The 19,625-nt window shown below is 48.6% G+C and overlaps 1 protein-coding gene across 18 annotated transcripts in view; it reads right to left on the bottom strand.

Moving 5' to 3' along the window:
- The window catches only part of NFIA (nuclear factor I A), a 349,486-nt gene that overhangs the window by 236,320 nt on the left and 93,541 nt on the right, over window positions 1-19,625 (bottom strand). For 10 of the 18 annotated variants that reach the window (XM_071436867.1, XM_071436869.1, XM_071436868.1 and 7 more), the window contains exon 2: window positions 6,802-7,333. In XM_071436867.1, coding sequence (XP_071292968.1) covers window positions 6,802-7,333 — 532 coding nt within the window. Of the gene's footprint in view, window positions 1-6,801; window positions 7,334-12,861; window positions 13,197-19,625 lie in introns of those variants that run through there. The other 8 variants (XM_071436884.1, XM_071436866.1, XM_071436879.1 and 5 more) reach the window with 5 other exon arrangements.

Here is a 19,625-nt window from a genome sequence, read left to right as displayed (position 1 = left end):
TGGTGCCACGCACAGGGCCGAGCTCAGGTGTTCATACATCCACCCCTGGGGTAGGGACATGGGGCAATGGTAGCTAGAAACACTTTATATATATAAATACTCTGTTTTCTCTTTGAAATTAATCACATTGTGATGACAGGTTCGTCCAGGCACTGTCCTTGCAATTTGGGATAAAATGCTGCAAGCCCCAGGTGAACTTGCTGGGATAAAACTGCCCCACACATCTGAGGCACCACGACCCAGGTGTTGATTTCAGTCACAGTTTTTGGTGGCTCCCATAATGCAGGAGAGAATTAACAACAACCAGAGATGCGGTTGCACCACATGAATGGGAAAACCAAAGCGATTAAAATGAATTTTAGTCCACCAAAAAGGCTTATCTACCACAAGCCCTCACTGGCATAAGGAAATGTCCGGGTTGGCTGCTGTTAGGAGGCTAAAATAATTTCCCCTGAATTTACAGCCTGTAATTTAATCATCAGCTCCAGCCCTTGTCTGTGAGGAGAGGAGCAGGGGCAGAGCCAGATCCATGGCTCCCAGTGAGGATGCCCCGAATTCATTTTGCCGGGGACAGTCCCCGAGGGGACCCTGGAGGGTCCCACATGTACAGAAAAGTGCAGGCTTCTGGGGAGGGGTTGAGGCGTTTTGGAGCAGCGGGTTGGAATTTGTTTGCTGGTTGTAAAAACCTCACCAGTGCCTGAACCAGAAGCATCAGGGGGAGGAGGAGGAGGAGCTGTGAAGAAGCTCAGGGCGCAGTAAGCAAGGGATGCCCTTTCCTTTACATGAGAATGGGGAGAAAATACATAATTGTAATAATAAATAGCGGGTTTTATGAACAATTAGGATTCCACTGTCTCTTTGAAGGGTTTGAAAAGCTGACACGATGTTTTGGGTTCTCCAGATTCAGCTTTGAGGCCTCAACCAAGAGAAACATTCAGCCCTGCTGTGTACAGCAGTGACCACAACAAAGATTGTGGTTTCTCCCACACTCGCCTTAAATAGATCTAAATTAATGCTATTCATCATTGGGTGGAAAAGAAGGGAAATATAAAAATGCAGTTGCTTGTAGAAAAGCCAGAAGCATTGGGCAACTTTCTTACTCACAGGCTTCTCCTTGCTTTTGCACCTCGAAGCAAGGAGGCATGGAAATAACACACCCTTTTACTGTGCAAACCCATCACCTGGAAAACATCCTGGGCATATGAAATACGCCTTTATCCCGTGTTTATTTGTTGTTGCTGTTGTTGTTGTTGGAGAAAGGGAAAAGCTAAACCACATGACTGAACTCCTGCCAGGGGTTCGTGATAGAGCAGGCCGTTCTGAGTGCCGCACCAGTTAGTATCTGAATTATCACGGATACTCACCGGCTCAGTTACACCCGCACAGGGAGAGCAGTTGTCCCACCTAAATCCTGCTTCTGTCAGCTCCCACCCTACTCGTGGCTGCAGCGAGCAGCCAGCCCCGCTCCCCAAAGAGGAGATCATCCAAAGGTGGGGATATCTCTCTGTGCCACGTGGGGTGTGTAGGTCGTCGTGTCTCATGTGTGCCCACGATAGGCGGGTGCATGAAATTTGGGGTGTTGAGGAGCTGTGGCTGTCCTCTCCTCACCTCTCCTGACTGAGACAGAGACCCAGGCTCCCACCACTGACTTTTTATGGGTACTTTTTGTAATGCTAAAACAACACAAAATCTGCCTTCTCCCTTTATTCCTTGAGGGCAGAAATACTGTGAGATGTCTTAGTGTCACTTTTTTTCTTTAAAGCTACAGATGTCTCACTTTGGCAAAAAATAATGGAGCAGAAAAACAACTCTATCAGCCCACAAACCCTAAAATCTCAGCTGACCGTTGATCTGCTCAGGTTCTCCTGGGCATGCATTGGGAGGCCTGTGCAGGGAACACGTGTGAGATACCTGCTGTGAAGCTGCCTGAAGTGGTTTTTTGGTAAGAGTAAATGCAATCTGTCTGCAGAAAAAAACTTTAAGGACTGTTTTGGATGCAGACTGGAACAGCCATGAGCTGGAATTAAGTTTTTCAAAGCATTATAGGTGGAAGGAATGCCATGGATGCTTTAAAAGTCTTCAGATAGGCGTAAAAAGGACATATACATTACGCATTATCTCCACAGAACAAACACCATTTGAAATGTGCCCCTTTTTAGCTACCATTATGATCTGTCTAAAGAGCATTTCGGTTGAAACTTGCGAGGAAAGAAGAAGAAGAAAAAAAAAAGCCCACTGATCTTACACCTGCTCTTTAGCAGTGGGAAGTAGGTTCTCAATCTGTTAACATGACCATCTGGCCAATCTGCATATCACGGCTATCTGGATTACCGTACGATGGAATGACAATAACGTAGCCAAAACAAAAGTAAAACGCATCAAAAACTAACAGGAGCGCAAGCCCTTTTGATTTCAAATTAAATAATAAATGTGGTATCAGAGCAAAGCGAGAAAGTCAGCTAAATAATTAAAAATGAGCCTTTGCTGTGGCATAATTAAGTAAACAATATGGTGTGTGTTTCTGTATGAGCCAGCAATAGTTTCCACCGTCGAACGCTCCACTTTAGCAGAGCAGCGATCAGGAGTTCAAGGCGCTGTGACAGCTCTTTCAGTGACGTACGGCATTGTCAGGACACCTCTGCCACCCCTGCGACACCCAGCCCGGCCGCGGCTATTAACAGGATTAATGCAGCAACAATCAATACCAATTGTACTAAAAGATTACAGCGCAAAGCCTCGGGTACCTCTCGGACCCCCCGAAACCTCCACGGGTACGGGAGGGCTTCTGCATTAACCCATCTTTGGGTTATTCCCATCGATGCCTCTTTATGGTCGTCCAAGGAGAATATTTTAAGTCTGTTGATGGGAGCATAAAATGGGTCGAGCTTAAAGTTCAAGGTCATGTGTTATATAGCACTGCCCAGCAATTAGCCACAGAGCGCATCTAGAAGTTAAGTAAATTTTCAGTCACAAAAATAAGGCTGAGTTCTGGCCCCTTTGCTGCCTTCGAGTCTAAACGCTAACAGAAAAATGAGCTTACGTAAATAAAACCTAGCCCCAGATTTTTTCTGAAATTTGGGATTTTTAAATGTCCTTCTGAAAGATTAAAAGATTTTCTCTGCCACAAATACCTCGCGAGTTTAATTCTCGCCCGAAGCGCATAACGATGGCCGGCCAAAAAAATAAACCGGGCATTGCAGCATCGCCTCCTGGCCCACCATTCCGCTTCAGCCACTGGAGAAGTCTCTAAAAACTGTGACCTCTCAGAAAATTTAACTACTTCTATTGCGATTCTATTCTCCAATCTGACCACATTAGCAGGAGGAACTCCAAAGCAGTAAAAAACTCCAGAAAGTTCTCGGTTGAGTGCCTACTAATGAACAAAGGTTAACTTTATCTAAAAGGTCAAATGCCTGGTGGCTAAGGTTGTGACCTTAACAACTTAAATTGTGACCTTGCCACGTGCCTAGTATATTGTAGATTCTGATACAGATCATCTGGTAAAGGACCGGTCATAAATTAGCTTTACTGTTCGACTCCCACAAAGAAAATGGTTTGCCACAATGGTTTCCAACTTGTCATTTGATACAAGAGCAGAATAAGTGAAAACTAAAAAGCAAACCCAAGTTCAGGGTACGAAAATGCCGCCTGCTTTTAGTTAAGCAGATTAGAAACTGCAAACTGAGAGCAATACTCTAGATTTCAATACATTTTTTGGTCAACCTCTAATTCACAAAGCACCGATCTTCCTTTTCTTTTTTTTTTTTTTAATTTCTTTTTTTTATCCTTTTAATGAAAATTACATGTAGTTTGCCTATTTGCATATTTTTGTTTTCTCTTTCTAGCCAGTTCTTAAAGAGAATAATTGATTTCAGTAGCTTTGTAAGAAGCACTATTTAAATCTGTGCACATGTGTTCCCTTACAGATGATAGTGCCTACTGAAGGAAAAGCGTGGATTCAAAGCAATAATTATCCTACATGTTTAGAAGGAAAGGGACATCTTGCTGCCGAAGTCATCTCGAATACGGGCATCTTGGAACAGAATACTCCCCCCAAGAAAAGAAGACAAAAAGTGGGGGGAAAAAAAACCCACAAGAAAAAGAGAAGCGAGCACTATGGGTGAAAAGGTCACAATGGTTTTGGCACGTATCTTCAAGCACGTTTCGGAGTCTGTGCCTCCTGCCAATACTGGCAACTTCTCAAAACTTTTAAGGAGGTAAAAACATTGTTTAGTGTTTACAAATCTTCTGTACTATAGCAGATGCTTGTCAAAACCGCTATATGTAAGTTGACCAGCCTACCTAATATTTGCGCTGGCGACTTCCTCCTTATAAATACGTGGTCCATACATTTGGGGAGCGAGGTCTGATGGAGTTGGAGACAAAGGACCCTTAATATTTTTTTCTTTTGTAATTTTCCTGTTGCGCACCCGGCACAAGCTGCCATTACTGCGGGTCTGCGGGAACCAATGGCTGTCAACTTGGCCAATGTTCAGGTGTAACAAAGACTGCTGGGATACATCGGAGGGGGGAAAAAAACGGGAAAAAAGGGGGGAAGAAAAAGAGGTAGCTCTATGCAAGGCTTTCGGTACACCTCTGTGAAGCCACATAGACAGCGACCACGCTGCGCCACCTCCCAAAAAACATCTTGTCCTCCTCCCCGCTGAGGTTTAGCGGGAATATGCCAGCACACACTCCTGCACTGAGAGCACAATGCAGTGCGTGCAATCAGCAAACAACGGCCAAAAACACGGCGCGGTGCGCTCTGCACGGGCGCGCGGCTGCTCACACAAATCCCCAAATCTAACCCCAAAAAACCGCGCCAAGGGCTCGCGCCGAGTTTCCGCGGCAAACACCGAATCTGAAGGACAATCGGTGAGATCGCTGCCTGTTGATGAAGACGGCAGGAATAAATAACAGTTCGCTATCAAGGCTACTGTTTGCCACCGGCGTGCTGATAAGATGGTATATCCCTAATCGCAATATTGAACTTTCATAACGTCTATTGCCCGACTGTTGTAACAGGGAGAGATCCCTTGAAGCTCCCCGAAATACTCCCACTCCTGGGTTTGGTCCTTTTCTCCCCATCCTACATTTCTGTGACCCTACATGCAAGCTACGCCAAGACCGTTGGTTTCTATCAATGACTTGTGTGCTCCACAGAAGGCCTGGGAAATACAATATGGATCAGTATTTACCGCATCACGCTATATATAAATCCAAATAATAAAAACCTGCGTGCTGTAGATCAGTAAATAGACATTTATAGCTTCTATTTGGATATCAAAGCATTTTAAATTTATCAACCCACTCCAACATGCGGAGGAGGAAACTGAGGCAGACAAAAGGGATGTGAGTCCATGGTCCCCTTGGGGTTGGTGATGGAATAGGAGGTGACCTGAAATGCCCCAGCCCCAAGTTCCCTTCAGTTAGCCATTTGTCCATAACGCTTCCTTCACGGTGGCCATAATAAAGCGCAGAGTAAATAAATAATTTTCCTCAATATTTGCCTACTTCCCTTTCACCATAAATGTACAGTATGATTTACCACCTCACACCGAAGTGCAAAGTAAATGCCACAGCTTATCTGTAGGAAATACCATGAGGATACTCAAAAGTTATTTCCGAACAGGGATCATATCTGTAAAATCCCAGCGGCAACATTGCCTAACACAACAACCATGGCAGGGACTCAGCGCAGAAAAACTTTGGGGAAGCCAAAACTTTCTGCAAGACCCTCTGAAAGAAGTTGGCATGGGAAATGCAGGCTCCCTGGGCTGTAATTTGCTTGGTTTTCTTACCGATAAATATTTATACAGAAGTGGTTTCTTCTAATATGATTCCTCTCTCCCCTGTTCCTCTGTTTTTCCAGCCCCTCAGCTCACAAGTCAGGATATGCTGAGGGACCCATACATCCCATACATGAAACTCGGGGCATTGCACTTCACACACACACATTTTTGTGCACTACAATCACTCAGGAGAACTACAATAGCATATTATTTTACCCAGTCAACATACTACACATCCTCTGAGCACACCGAGTCATGCCGCAGGCAGAGCATACTTTGTGCTGGAGTCTGGGATCCCAAGATTTTCATCACACGTTAAAACATTTCAGCCCCTCCTCATAAGCACACTATTGTCAAATCAGGAATTTTTTCCAAGACCTGCTTAGCTTTTAGGTGTATACATTGTGATCTTTTGAGGGGTTTAAATGTCTCCTTTTCCCCCTAGGGTTACCCAGAGGTTTGTTTCATCCCACTCAGACCTGATGACTAGGTTTGCTATCAAGGAACTGTCTTCTCTTTTCCCTCCAATCCTGCAGGGTTTACGTTCCCCATCTAATCCCTGTGGGGTGAGGATACCTGGTACTCCTGACCCACAGGCCTCAGGCACCTCCCGGACAACTTTGTGCATAACATTTACAAACTTTATTTAAAAAAAAAAAAAAAAAAATTAAAATCTATCTGCTTTCCCCCAAAATTCGGATAAAGGAAGCCGTGTCCGGCTGCGAGCCCTCCTAGGACAACATTTAGGATAACACCTGTGAAGGATGCCCGAAATGCTGTTAACCGCGGAAAACAAGAGCCACTTTTATGTGGCTTCACCTTAAAAACCCCATTAAAAAAATAAAAATAAAAGTGAGGGGGGGAGTTTTGGCACCCTCCTCGCCACCCCGGGAGAGCGATAACCGGCATCCCCAGCTCCCTCCCCAGCTCATGCAGCCGCCGCACGGGCACGGCACCCGGCACGGAGATAACCGAAAAGTTGGAGAAGGTGGTAGAGAAAGGCACTTACCTGCTGCGTGCACAAAGTATGCCAAATATAAATCGAGTTCCTTAACAGAAACTCCTATATGGTGGGGCTGTACGCACAGCCCGGGGTTAGAGCACTGTGGGGACTTTACAAGGCGCTCGCCATCAGTACTTTCGAGCGGAATACCTTTAAATAAAATCACCATAACAAGGTCCAACCTCCAGACCTTATCTGCCTGGCGAAGGCAGTCAATTCTTCTCATCTTGCCCTTCTGGTCTGGATTGGAAAGAACGCAACACGGAGGCTTTTTTCCTGTGACTGTGAGAACAAAATCCTCCCGAAATTCAGGCCTGATATCTTTCCGGAGCTTTGCCAGAAGTCTGGATGCCCATTTTTGCTTTACCTCGGGTTTTTCACTTAGCAGTTCGTCCTTCACGGCTCTCTCTTCCTCTTTAGACATGCGTTTTTCATGTTTTTTGAAGTATTTTCTTTTTCGGGCTTGCAGGTTGAACCACGTGTACGCAAACGCTCGGACGTGAGGCAGAAGTGCTTCGATGAAGGGATGAAATTCATCCTGAAAAAAGTTACAGAGAAGGGTTGATGTCACCGAAACCATCAAGAAAGAGCCTTCAAAAACAGGGCTTTTGCAGGAAGGTGAGAATTAGGAGGGTGCTGATAAATTTTAAGGGCCGTGGGACCCCTCGCTGATGGACCCCGAACCCACCACCGCCGCATCCCCGCTTCCCTTTCGCGCCGACCCAAAACCTCTGCTCCCGCCCCCAAAAACAGGGTCCAACTTCAACCAAGCGCCCAGATGGAGATGGTGCAATGCTGGCGCCCTTTCCCCAGTCCCCAAATCTTTTTTTTTAAAAAAAAAAAAAAAAAGGGCAGAATGAGTTAAAATCCAAAAACTCCTTTGCAAGTCCACTTGCAGAGCGCATATCTCCCTTTGCTCTCTCCCTGACCCCGCTGCTTGCGGTGTAGCCAGCGTTTGCCCGCCAATTTGGCAAATCCTAAACATTTGGATGCCAATCAATGTTTGTATGGGGAAGTCTAAAGTATAGTAAAACTTTCCCGAAGATATATTTGGAAATAGCAGCCGGCAGAATAGTAAAATGCCACTATAGCTGTATATACAATTACAATGAAGGGTGGTTTTCACTCTGGTTCCTAAACAGTGAAAGGAGCGAGAAGTACCGCGGTCGATTTATCCCGCGAGCGCAATCATAACCAACACTAAAACCCTAGAAAAAGCAAGCCTTGCAATTTATCTTTTTTTAAAATATTTTTGTTTCTATTTAGTAAAAAAAAAACAACCAAAAAAACTTGCTATCTGGGTATATTAGGGAAAGTCAAACTCTGAGCCTTCCTATGAAATAAAAAAAAAAAAAAAATCCCCAAAAAACCAGGAAAAATTGAAAAATGCGGTAACACAAAACTGTAGCACAACTTGTGCAAATACACAAAGAATTATTAATTGTGTCAGATTTTCAAATATTTTAAAAGAAATGTCCTACTCGGAAAGTTAGTTTGGCCATCCGGAGACACTGCTTGCTTTGTGTAACGAGGAGTTAAAGATCACCCCTCTCCCCTGGCACAAAAAAAATCTCAATTAAAATTATGCTGACGCTAAAAAAAGGCGAGAAGACCCCTTGATTTTTCTTTTTTAAAATAAGTTTTTTTTTCCTCCTCACTAAGTATTACATAAATCAGCCAAAGAGATCAAAACATATTATAATATACAGGGGCCATGCTTCTTGTTTTTTCCCTGAATAAACGAATGACCCAACTCCAGGCTGCACATAAAAACGTATCCAGCCTATGGGGCCTGATCCAGTGCTGCGTGCTGGGGACGTCCCTGCTTCCAGTTCCTCCTTTTCTCAGGATTGGGCCCTCCAGGAGGGAAAAATAAAGTAATCTCTGCAACATTTTCCCCAGCATGGGAAAAGCCACCCACTACCCACCCATGTGCGAGGAAACATCGGGGATTTTTCAGATTAGCAAACTAACTTTTTTTTTCTTTAATTATCCCATGGAGTACATTTTCTACTCAAATCATTGTGTGTCATGCAAATATGGTTATTAAAACAGACATCTTACTTCCTTTCAACACTTTATTTTAATTTGCGTTGTTCTTTTCAGAAATTATGAAAAACTGAGAAATCAATAGTAGAAATATCTATCAGCAAAATCCGGTCATAATTCAAGACCTTCTGCTGACTCCCCAAAAGCTTTCATTGCACTTACTCTGAGTGGCCCCAGAATTGTAGATACTTAAATCTATAGGTAGCACCATTGCATTTATTTTTATTTTAAACACAGACTGTTAAAAACTTTCCTAGCAGCACAATATATTTCACTACAGCAGAGCAGCAGCAATCAAAGTATTATGAATGATTATTAAAATAAAAGCAGGTAAAATAAAATAAATCACTCCAGTGATTGGCACATTCCTCTTTTTTTTCCCCTCCTCTATGGGAAAAGATGATAGTTTCAAATTTCAATAAAGTTTAAAAAAAAAAAAAAAGAAAAAGATTGCTGCGAGTTTGCAGTCGGCAGATTCAAAAAGTGAGAGGAGGCACAATCCCAGCACATGGAGCTGCTCTCACCCACCAGACATAGCTCTCACGGGGGGGGGGAAGCAGGGGGGGAAAAAGAAGAAAAATATAAAAACTACAGGTCTCTACAAGCTATTAAAAATAATAAACCCTCCCTCCTGATCCCTCCTGTCCTTCCCTTTCCCCACTCAGGGAGAGTCAAGGAAAAAAGGCCTTTTGTCAAGTGGAAGTTTATCTGTGAAGGTACACAGAGCAAAGAGGCTCGACAGCCCACAGTGAGCCAGGGCAGCGCTTCCAGCCTTCCCACTTTCCAAACACGTCTTGGTACATCCTGAAATATTTTAACTTTTCTGCTTTAAGCAGCGCTTTGTCCTGCCTGATCTCATGTGCTCGGGACTTTTTTGGCTCGGCGTTGGATAACATCCAAGAAAGAGTTGCTTTAACCTGCGCTAAAGCTGATTTCTACGATGTGAACCTGAAAGGGGAGGTAAAAACAACACCCAAAAAGAAAACCTTTTAAAAAAAACACGAAACCACTTTAAAGGGAGGGGGGAAAAAAACCAAGATGCTTTTTGGTGCAAAGTCAGGGTCTGTGGCTGAAGTAAATGAGAAGCACTGCTGCTCAGGCGCGAGGTGTGCACGTCCCTATTACACCCTAATGTGTCTTTTCAAAATGGTGTATGAGGAGAAAAGGTTAACGACTCATAAACAGACCAACTTTCAAAGTGTCTTGGTAAACACGCTGCTCCGGAAAATCGCACCGCTTCAATCTCGGCGCTGAGGTATTAGCAAAGTCCAAGTGGAAATAAAAGCAGCCAGGACTGATCAAACAGAACTGGGCTGGACGCAGGCACCGGGGGGGGGAGCAGCTTCTGCACAATACAATTTTTTATTTCAGTGCTGCTACAGCCCCCTCAAAAAACCCCCAAAAGTTTTGGAAATGTGTCAGTGCAAGGGTGCTAACAGATGTGCAACTTGTCTGCAGCCTCACTGCAAAATAACAGGATTTTAAGGAACTGGTAGAAAAGGCAATGATCTTTCCCTTTCCACAAGTTAGCTTGAAGGGAAACTTTGAAAGTATTTGATAAAGCTGTTTGCTTTCCCCCCTCAGTGCTGGATGGGTTACCTAAAATTAAAAGACACCAGAAAGCTGGCAAAGCAATAATAAAAAGTTAGGGGTTTTCTTTATTGCACTCCTCTCCGAAGTTTGAGGATACAGCTCTTCCGAGAAGAGCTTGCCTGTCTCTAAGCAGCACCTAAAATTTGGGCTGCACAGTTCTGTATTGTTTATCCCAAAATTTTCCTCTGCTCTCCAAAAAGGTGTTAAAAAAAAAACAAAACAAAAACCCTACTACAAAAGAACCCCAACGCCAACCCAAAGGCGCCTTCGATAATGTAATCCTGCAAAGGAGGCTTTGAAACAATGTATTTCTGCAGATCTTTTTGAAATTAAGCCAACTACAGCGACCCTTGCTAATATTTTTACAATCCATTTGCTTGTAAATCTATGAGGAGACGTGCATATGTTCCCCAACTATTTCCTAGCTCCTCAGCAGATATGTAAATGGAACGATGTTTGGATTTTTCCTGACAGATGACACAAAATGCTTGTGCCATTTTGGTTCCAGGACTTGGATAAATATGCTCAGAACCAGCATTTTTGTTTGTTTTCCTTTTCTAACCCACTTTCAAGAGCTTCCCTTTAAATCTGAACCAAAACTTGACCAAAAAAAAAAAAAGAAAAGAAAAGAAAAAGAAAAAGAAAAAAAATCCTTCCTAAAACTTGTAGCAATAGAAGCTCTTGAAACGATAAAATAGGAAATTACTTGCAATAGCTCAGGGCTCGCCCCCTTTTTTCTATGGAAAAATGACAGAATCACCTAATTGATCCTTCGGAGGGAAGAGTTTGTCAGGAGGCCTCTAATCCTCCTATTACTTTTCCAAACGTGCAGCAAGAATGCCAGATTTTCCTAACGGAGTCAAAGCACATGCCTGGCTTTCTGCTTTTCTTTTGATAAATTAAAAAAAAAAAAAAAAGGCTGGGGGGGGTTAGCGGGGTGGGGGGTACGGGGACAGGACACGACTGGGCCAGGGAGCAACCAGCCCGTGGATTTATTTTCTCTCCTTAATATGCGACTGGGCCTACAGAGCCCCAGGAGCCCCACGTGGAGATGCCAGGAGCGTCGGCGCTGCGGGCCCTGCACGGAGTGTCCGGGGGTCTCTCCCGCAGCCGCTGCGCTGACAAAAACCAGGTATTTCTCAGAGTTGAATTAAAGGCACAAACTTTGCCCAGGCACAGCCCGGAGTTGCTGCATCCCATCCTCTGCAAACTCCCGCTGCTCACATTTTGCTCCTGCCTTTTGAGCAAGTGTACGGTTTGGAGTTTCGTGCCCCCGCCGGCCTGGTGTTTTCTCGCCAGCACCCCAAAATTTGGGGCAGGCTGGAGAAGAAGAGGGGACCGCGACTGGAGAAGGGGACGAAACTTTCAGAGCTCTTCGGGCAGCCTGGGAAGCTGCCGCCCCTCTCCCTGCAATTCCTTGCCTTTTTCTCGACGGAAAGAGCCCGGAGAGGCTTTCTCACCGGGAGAAAAAAAATATTCCAATTAAATTAATAAGAATAATGTAGTCAAAATCTCCTGCAGGAGGAAATAATCTGGGGTTTGAGTCCGCCACAAAGCATTTCCTCGTTAAACCATTATATCCTGCTAATTGAAGGGGTGTAATTCAGCGTCCTGCAGCAGCGCGCGGGGAAAAGGGGGGCCGGGGGTTCCGCGGCCGCGCAACCGGGGGGCACCGCGGAGCGACACCCCCGCCTCCGCTCCCCGCGCAGCCCCGTCCCGCCGCGAGCGGAGGGCGCAAAAGTTGCGCCGAGCGCCGCGGGGCCCGATCCGCGGGCGGGAGGGTGGCGGGGGGGACACGCGACACACGCGGGACAAGTTTGCGGGTGTCCGTGTGGGGGGACACACGCACGGTCCCCCGGCTGGGGCGGCCTCCGCGGGTGCGGAGGGCGCTCTGCGCGGGGGCGGCTGCACCGCGCCGCACCGCGGGAGCGAGCCCAGGTGCGGGGGACGGTCCCTCTTTCCGTGCCCGGGGCGCCGGGGGGGGCGCGGAGCCGGCGGGGCCGCTCCCGCGGAGCCCCGAGCGCGGTGCCGGGGGGTGCGGGCCGCGCCGTGCCCGGGGCGGGGAGCGGCGCAGCGGCTCCAGCGCTGCCCCGGGGCCGCGGTGCGGGGCGGTGCGAGGCGCTCCGGCGCGGGCGGCGGCATCGGCGGCATCGATCGCGGATGACCAAGCACGGCGGGGCCGTGCGGGTCGTCCCGCAGCACCGCGCCCGCGCGGCCCCCCCCGTTAATTAAAGCATTAATAAGTAGGCGCCATTAGCCATGTGCCGACACAAATGGCCGTGCGGGAAGGGGGTGGAGGGGGGGGGCATGCGAGCGAAAGGCAACAAAGTTAGTTTCGGCGAGCGGCGGTGGTGCCCCTTCCCCGGCGCGCACGGCCGCGCACCCCCGCAGCGCCGGCCCCACCGCGCCCCGGCGGCCGCTTACCTGGGTGAGACAGAGCGGAGAATACATGACTGCTGCGGGGGGCTGCGGTTTGGAGGTGTGCGTGTGCGGGGAGAGAGGGAGAGAGAGAGGGGGAGAGAGACAGAGGGAGAGGGAGAGAGAGGAGGGGAAAAAAGAGAGAGAGAGAGGAGAGGAGGGGGAGCCCCGAGCCTGCTTCTTGCTTTCACATTTCCAACTCTGCCAAACTGCAGCCAGCGCGGAGCCGCTCCATGAGCTGAACTTTAACCCCGCCTCGACTTTCCCGCACTACGCGCTCGGCATGCCTGCCCCGCGCGCCGTTAAAGGCATAGCGCTCGCTGCGCGCCCCTCCGCCGCCCCCGCTCCGCGCCCCTCCGCTCCGCTCCGCGCCCCTCCGCTCTGCGCCGCGCACCGCCCGCCCCGCGCCCCGCGCCGCCCGCCCGCGGGGGCGGGGAGGGGCGGGGAGGGGGCTGCGGCGCCGCCGCCTCCCTCCGCCCCGCCGCCCCGCAGCGCGGCCAGCCGCGGAGCCGAGAGGCGAGCAGGGCTCGGCTCAAAGTTTTCCTCTTTTTACGAAGGGGGGGCTGTGTATTTTTCTATTATAATTGTTATTTATTTATTTTTTTATTTTGCTGTTCCCGGGGGCTGCGGCTCCGCTCGGCCCTTGACCATGGAGGGATGGGGCGGGGGGGGACTGGGGAAAGCGGCGTTGCCTTCCACAACTTTCCCCATCCCCTTTGGCACTTGTCATTTTAAATCAAGCGCTTTAGAATCAAGGGTGCTTATTCCACTTTAAAAAAAAATAAAAATTTTCTTCTAAAAAATAGCAACACATAAATTCATCGGCACATTGCACTCCCCCCTCTTTCTTACTTATGAAATCTAAAAGTGAAGCGCTTAAAATTAAAAATACCCCCGCGCCTCCTGACACTTCTGGAGCGCATTGTCTTGGCACCGGCAACGTTTGGGTTTGGGGTTTGGATGCTCTCCAGCCCGCTCCTGGGGACTCGGAGGGTGTCCCGGGTGGTGTGTCCCCCCCTTTCCGCTTGGGAATAGCATTTTCCAGTGATGCCGGAGGCAGTTTAGGTGACCCCCGCGTCCCTGCGCGTAGTCACAGGCTTTTTTTTTGGGGGGGGGGGGGGGGGGGGGAGGGCGACGACGGCGACACACGCAGGGAAAAAAAATCCCATCTATAGGGGAACAGGAGGAAAAATCCCCTCCCGCCGCTTATTTCGGAGGTGGAGGGGGAGTGGGTTGTGTCCCCCACTCGTCCGTGCCGCACCGTTCCCAGCCTTTTGCGGTTTCCAGCATTATCTTTTAAGTAACTTTTGGCGCCCTTCGGGAGACTTTTGGCCGCGGGACGGCTGGTTGCGCCCTCTAGGCAGGGGCCACGGTCAAGTGCAGCCCCTCCGCAGCCACGGACAGCCCCCCTCCCCAAAAAAAATACGAGTAGAGCGAAAGCACCTTCCCCCGCCCCAGAACATTTGAGCGCTAAACGGGTGGGCGCGCAAGTTATCCTCATTTTGCCCAACTCAGCGTTTTGCTAAGCACGCTTTAAAAAAATAAATAATTTTTTAAACGTGGGATTTTTTTAAATAAGAAAGCTTTTTTTTTTTCTTTCTTCTTCTGCCCTCCCCTTTTTTTTTTTTTTTTTGGGTGCTAAATCCGGAGGTTTCCGAGGCTCCGGCCCCGCCAGCGGCCCCGTCCCCGCGGGGCGCCGCCAACTTCGGCGGAAAAGGCAGAAAAAAAAAAAAAAAAAAGAGAAAAAAAAAAGGAGAAAAAATAAAAAGAGGAGAAAAAAAAAAAAAAAGGAGAATAAAAACCGAGGAAAAAAAAAGAAAAAAAAAAAGGCGCGCCCCTCCCCCCGGGGGAGTTCAAACGTCGCAACACCCACTCCCGCCGCTGATTGGGCGGCTCTCGCTGACGTCACAAGGCCCCGCCCCGCCCATTGGTCCCCGCCGCGGTCCGTCACATCCCGCGCCCGGGCGCGTTTCTTTGTGCGCGGCCGCGGGCGCTCCAGACGGCGCGCACGGAGCCGGCGCGCACGTACGGGCGGGGAGGGGGGGAAAGCGGGGGAATCTGTCAAGCTCAGCGGTTTTCTCAAATCCCTGACAAAAAAAAAAAAAAAAAAAAAAAAAAAGATTAAAAAAAAAGAGGCAGCTGCGGCGCAGCCCTGCGCACCCGCGCTCCCTCCGCGCCCAGACCCCGCGCAGACAATAGCGAATTCCCTCTGCGAAAGCGTGGGAATCGGGTTAAAAATACAAAAACAAGAGTTTAAGCGGCGCCGCGTCCCGCGGGCAGGGATAACAGGGATAACACAGATAACAGCGCAAGAGAAACTTTGCGGGCTCTGGCGGCTGGCGGCACCTTTTTTTTTTTTTTTTCCCTCTTCGCAATTTTTTATATTTTTTATGGCTAAAATCGACTCGCAGCCGTTGGGAACCGGAAGGGAAAACCCGCCGCAGCCAACTGCCGCCGGCTCTTAGGTGGGATGTGTTGGGATTTTTTCTTCCCGTGTGTTTCGGGCTGATCTGGGGCTTTTGGTGGCTGCGGCGCGGTGCGAGCGGGGGTCGGGGCGGGCGGGCCCGGGCGCTGCCGCTGCCTCTCCACGCTCTGCCGGGTGGGCTCCCAGTGCCCGGGACTTTGCAGAAGTTACGAGCGATTCGGCAGCCTCCCGCCCACCGCCCACCTCCCTCCTCCCCTTCTCCTCCACCTCCTCCTCCTCCCCCCCGCCTCCGCGTATTTCCGCAATCGCCGCGATTCGCACAGGAGACCCGCACCGGGGGGCGGCGGGGCTCACGGACATCCCCCGCACACCCCCGGCCGGGCGGGCGGCCCCGCTGCGGGCCCGCAGTGTCCCGCCCCCGCCGAGCCCTTCCCAGCCGCGGGGGTCCTGCGCGGGAGGGCGGCGGGGGGGACGGTGCGAGCGCCCCTCGCTCGGGTAACCCCCATCCTGCATGGATAACCAGCCCCCCGCACGGGTAAAACCCCCTCCTGAACGGGGAACCCCCTCCCTTTCCGCACCGGGACCCCCCCATGCGCACCCCCCGGCAAGGGGAACCCCCGTCCCTTGCACAGCAAAGCTCCTTTGCTGCATGGGCAAAGTTACCTGGCGCTGGCAAACCCCCCATCCTCCTTTGCACGTCCACCTTTGCACCCCCCGTGCTTTGCAAACCCCCCCAGGCTCTGCTCCCCCCGGTGCGGTGAAGGTGCGGGTCCCCCCCGGCCGGGCAAGCCCCCGGCGGGGGCGGACCGGTCGTCCCCGCAGCGCTGCCGTGCCTGGCAGCGATGCAGCAGCCAAGCTGCAAAGTCTCCAACTTACACGGCACCCCTAAAATAGTCCTGATTTCATCCCTGAAAGGATTTCCTGGCTTTGTGTGTCTTAACTAGCCTTGGCCATTTTTGTAGAATAACCCCATTATTCACAGCTCTGAGGGTACAATCTGCTAAAGTCACTTAATAAAAAAAAAAAAGCCCAAAAAAAACCAACCAAAAAAACACAGAGGAGAAAGAAAAACCTTCAAAGGGCGTGAGAAATAAAGGCAAACAAACAATTGTCTGTGGCTCTCAGCTCCCCTTGATCGTGGATACCCGCTTCATTAACAGGAGAAGCATTATATGCTTAAAACTGGAAGCCTCAAGATGCGTGATAATACTGCAAAATTAATTTGGGGGGGGGGGGAGAGCAAGTGGATTTGAAGGTTAATTGCTATTTTTGACAACAAAGTGAGACTTCAACTCACACAACTCATAAGGAGTGGTGTGGTTGCCCCTCTGAATTTACTGCTTTTAATCGACTTGAGCAGGTATTTAAAGACACAGAGGTTGCAGCCGCAGCGTGCTGAGTACAGAGACCAACCAAAAAAAAAAAAAAAAATAGAGTGAGAAAGTAAAAACCCCTGAGATAGTGATTTTCAGTTTGCAGTTTGGGAGCCCCAGACCTGCGCTGGTGACAGCGCGGCTCCGGGTGCGGCGGCGCGTTTGAACCTCCCGGCAGCAGCGGCTCTGCTTTCCTGGTTACCTCCTGGTGACCCCTCGGAGGGAGCCCGCCGGTTCCCAGCGGTCTGGAGACCACAGGTTGGAAACCACTGGTTTTGCATAAACTTGTGTTATTCGGCGCAGGCTTAGGTCGCGAGGGCTCCTCTTAGCAAATTGTCGGAGGATGATGTGCACTGCATAAATTAAAACATCATGTCCCCTTGCCATGTGAAAGCATTATTAAAAGAAGCATAATAAGGGATTTCCACCATGTTATCAAGCGTACAAAGAGAACTCCGAATGGGAGGGATGGCTGTCATCGGGGTAGAACAAGCTGGGATTTTGGAGAGGCTTGAGAAGCGCTTTGAATAGCCCGTCAGTTGGACAAGGATCAGCGCTGACAATAGCCGGGCTATATGTGGTATGGCCTGTTAACATACAGCAGCGATCATTAAAGGCCTGAGACAGACAACAGGGCTCTCCTGGGCCCTGAGTGATGTTGGTGGCTTTGGGAGAGCCACTGTGGCTGCCCTGGGAGCAGCTTTGCCCCACTGAGAGCCAGAAGCCCCCTGAAATCACCAGGCTCGATCCTGAGCCCTTTTCCATCAAGACCTTAGAGCCACACACTGCTGACTCACATCCCCAAGAGACCTAAGTGCCAGTGTGGTGGGTGGGAATCAATGCCCAGACGTTTATCTCTTGTCCCACAACCTACTATGGAGCTATCTACAAATTCCAGTAGAAACATCACAGAGAAGCAGTAGTTTAGTGCCATGCCCAACCTTGTCCCACCATCCACCATGAAATCAACAATATTCCGAAGCTACCAAAACTGAGAGTATTCTGTAAGTCTCTCCCTGGGGAAGAGATTGCTTTTTTATTCCACAGGTGCACAAAGAACTGGGCATAACAGGGTTTTCCTCCTTAGTTTAAAGGCTCCAGATCCTAAATTAGAGTTCCCCATAGCAGCACTGTTGGAACTCGATGATATCTAAGATATCTTCCAAACCAAGCTGTTGTATGATTCTACAATAAACACCATGGTTTTGTGAACGCTGTGTCGTCCTAAAACAGGAGGGCAGAACTTTCAACTTCCAGGCTCCAAATTTCAGGGAGTAGCTTAAATAAGCAGAGTAGTACGTTTGATGGAAATTCTCACCTTACGCCACAAAATACGTGTGAATAATAATGTTTTTCCATGCAATATTTTCTGTCCATCGCCACGATTCCCAGCAGGAGAGCAGGGTGATGAAGAAGCACTGCAGTCCCTATCTGGCAGATGAAAACGGCCACGCCATTTGGGGTCTGGGCCATGGGTGCATCGCCAAAGCCACACTGATGTGGGGAATTAAAGCAGCTGTGCTAAGGGCAAGTGGGAGTAAGGACACTAAAAATTGGTCAATCTTTGTGTGAAAAGACCTGCTTGGACCGTGAGCTCGTGGCGGCATCGCTGCCTGGCACGGCCGTGCGTGGGGCGCTGGCTGCGGAGCAGAAATGCCTGCAGAGTTGTAATGCATTTCCACAGGGGCTCGAGCCTATTGCGAAATGCACTGCGGAGGAAATAACTTCCCAGCAAAAGTGGTGTGCACACTGCAGAAAGGAAGCAACAGAACGGACAGAGGCGGGAGAGGCAGTGTTTCCCCTTTTGTTTTGCTGTAGATCTTCTTGTGGGGAGCAAAATAAGTGGTAACATTTTTAAGTTGAAAACCCCTTTGCAAGCAGGGTTTATTTGAAAAAACTAAACATGCCTTGAAGTGAAAGTTCCCTATGAAACTGAATGGAGTTTAATAAGCTCGCTGTGGTTTACGAGTGGGCTCTAGCAGTGCCTGTCGGCCCAGGCCACACCATGGGCCAGCAGGGACCTAAAACTCCCTTCTTACCATGTTGATACCACCATCCAACTGGATAAATCCCCTGTTCAGAGCCAGGAAAGACACAAATAGGTACAGTTGTCCTCAGCTATATTTTATTTGTACACAGTCCCGCAGTGTTATCGCTGCTGGAAGCTGAGGGACGCCTCTCACAATGGTACAAAATCATTCTCCAGCGATACGGGGTGATTACACCATGCAGAACTGATACTGCTGTTGTCCTAAACCCAATGTTTTATCAGGCAGTTTGGCATAAACACTTTGGTCCTAATCTCGCACACCTCAATGAAAATTTCACTTGATAAAGTTTGCGCAAGAGTGGTATAAACATGGTGTGGCAAATATTGTTTATAAACCCATCCACACCCATCCACACACTATTTATTTTAGTATATTATATATCCATGCGTTGTCATATTTATTTATGCAATCTATTTCTCAAAAGGAAAGTAAGTCTTTTGTCCCTGTTATTACATGAGAACATTTTACATTCAGGGTTCGCTCAGAATATAAAAGCTGAGATTCAATACAGGGTGTGAAAAATGAACCTGAGGAATTGCTGACTGTACTTTGTAAAGTTTCAGATAGCACAAACAGTTACATGACAAAAAAAAGTTATGTCTAAGAGAAAAAAAGAATATTAATACTAATATTAAACATCAGCCTATGCTGCTTAGAAGCAGTGGTGGTCTTTTAGCCCTCATTAACATGCATTCCCTGCTGCCCTTTGCTGCAGGCTTTTCTCTGGAGTCTGTAACTTTCACAATGAGATGGGCATTATTTCCCCAAATAAATAAATAAATAAAATTCAAAGCAGCAATCTGCTTCACTGATAAGTAATTTTTTTCACTTTTCTTATCTATGCTAAAGTTTTGGGAAGAAAGAAAAAAACAATAATGCGAGTGGCCTGTTCAGACACAAACTCGGACAACTTTGTGCCTA

Source organism: Agelaius tricolor, unplaced genomic scaffold, assembly GCF_023055355.1.
Source record: "Agelaius tricolor isolate 1412-34295 unplaced genomic scaffold, bAgeTri1.0.p SCAF_11, whole genome shotgun sequence".
NCBI lineage: Eukaryota > Metazoa > Chordata > Aves > Passeriformes > Icteridae > Agelaius > Agelaius tricolor.
The sequence above is the reverse complement of the archived record's forward strand: the minus strand, read 5'-3'. Positions and strand labels throughout refer to the sequence as shown.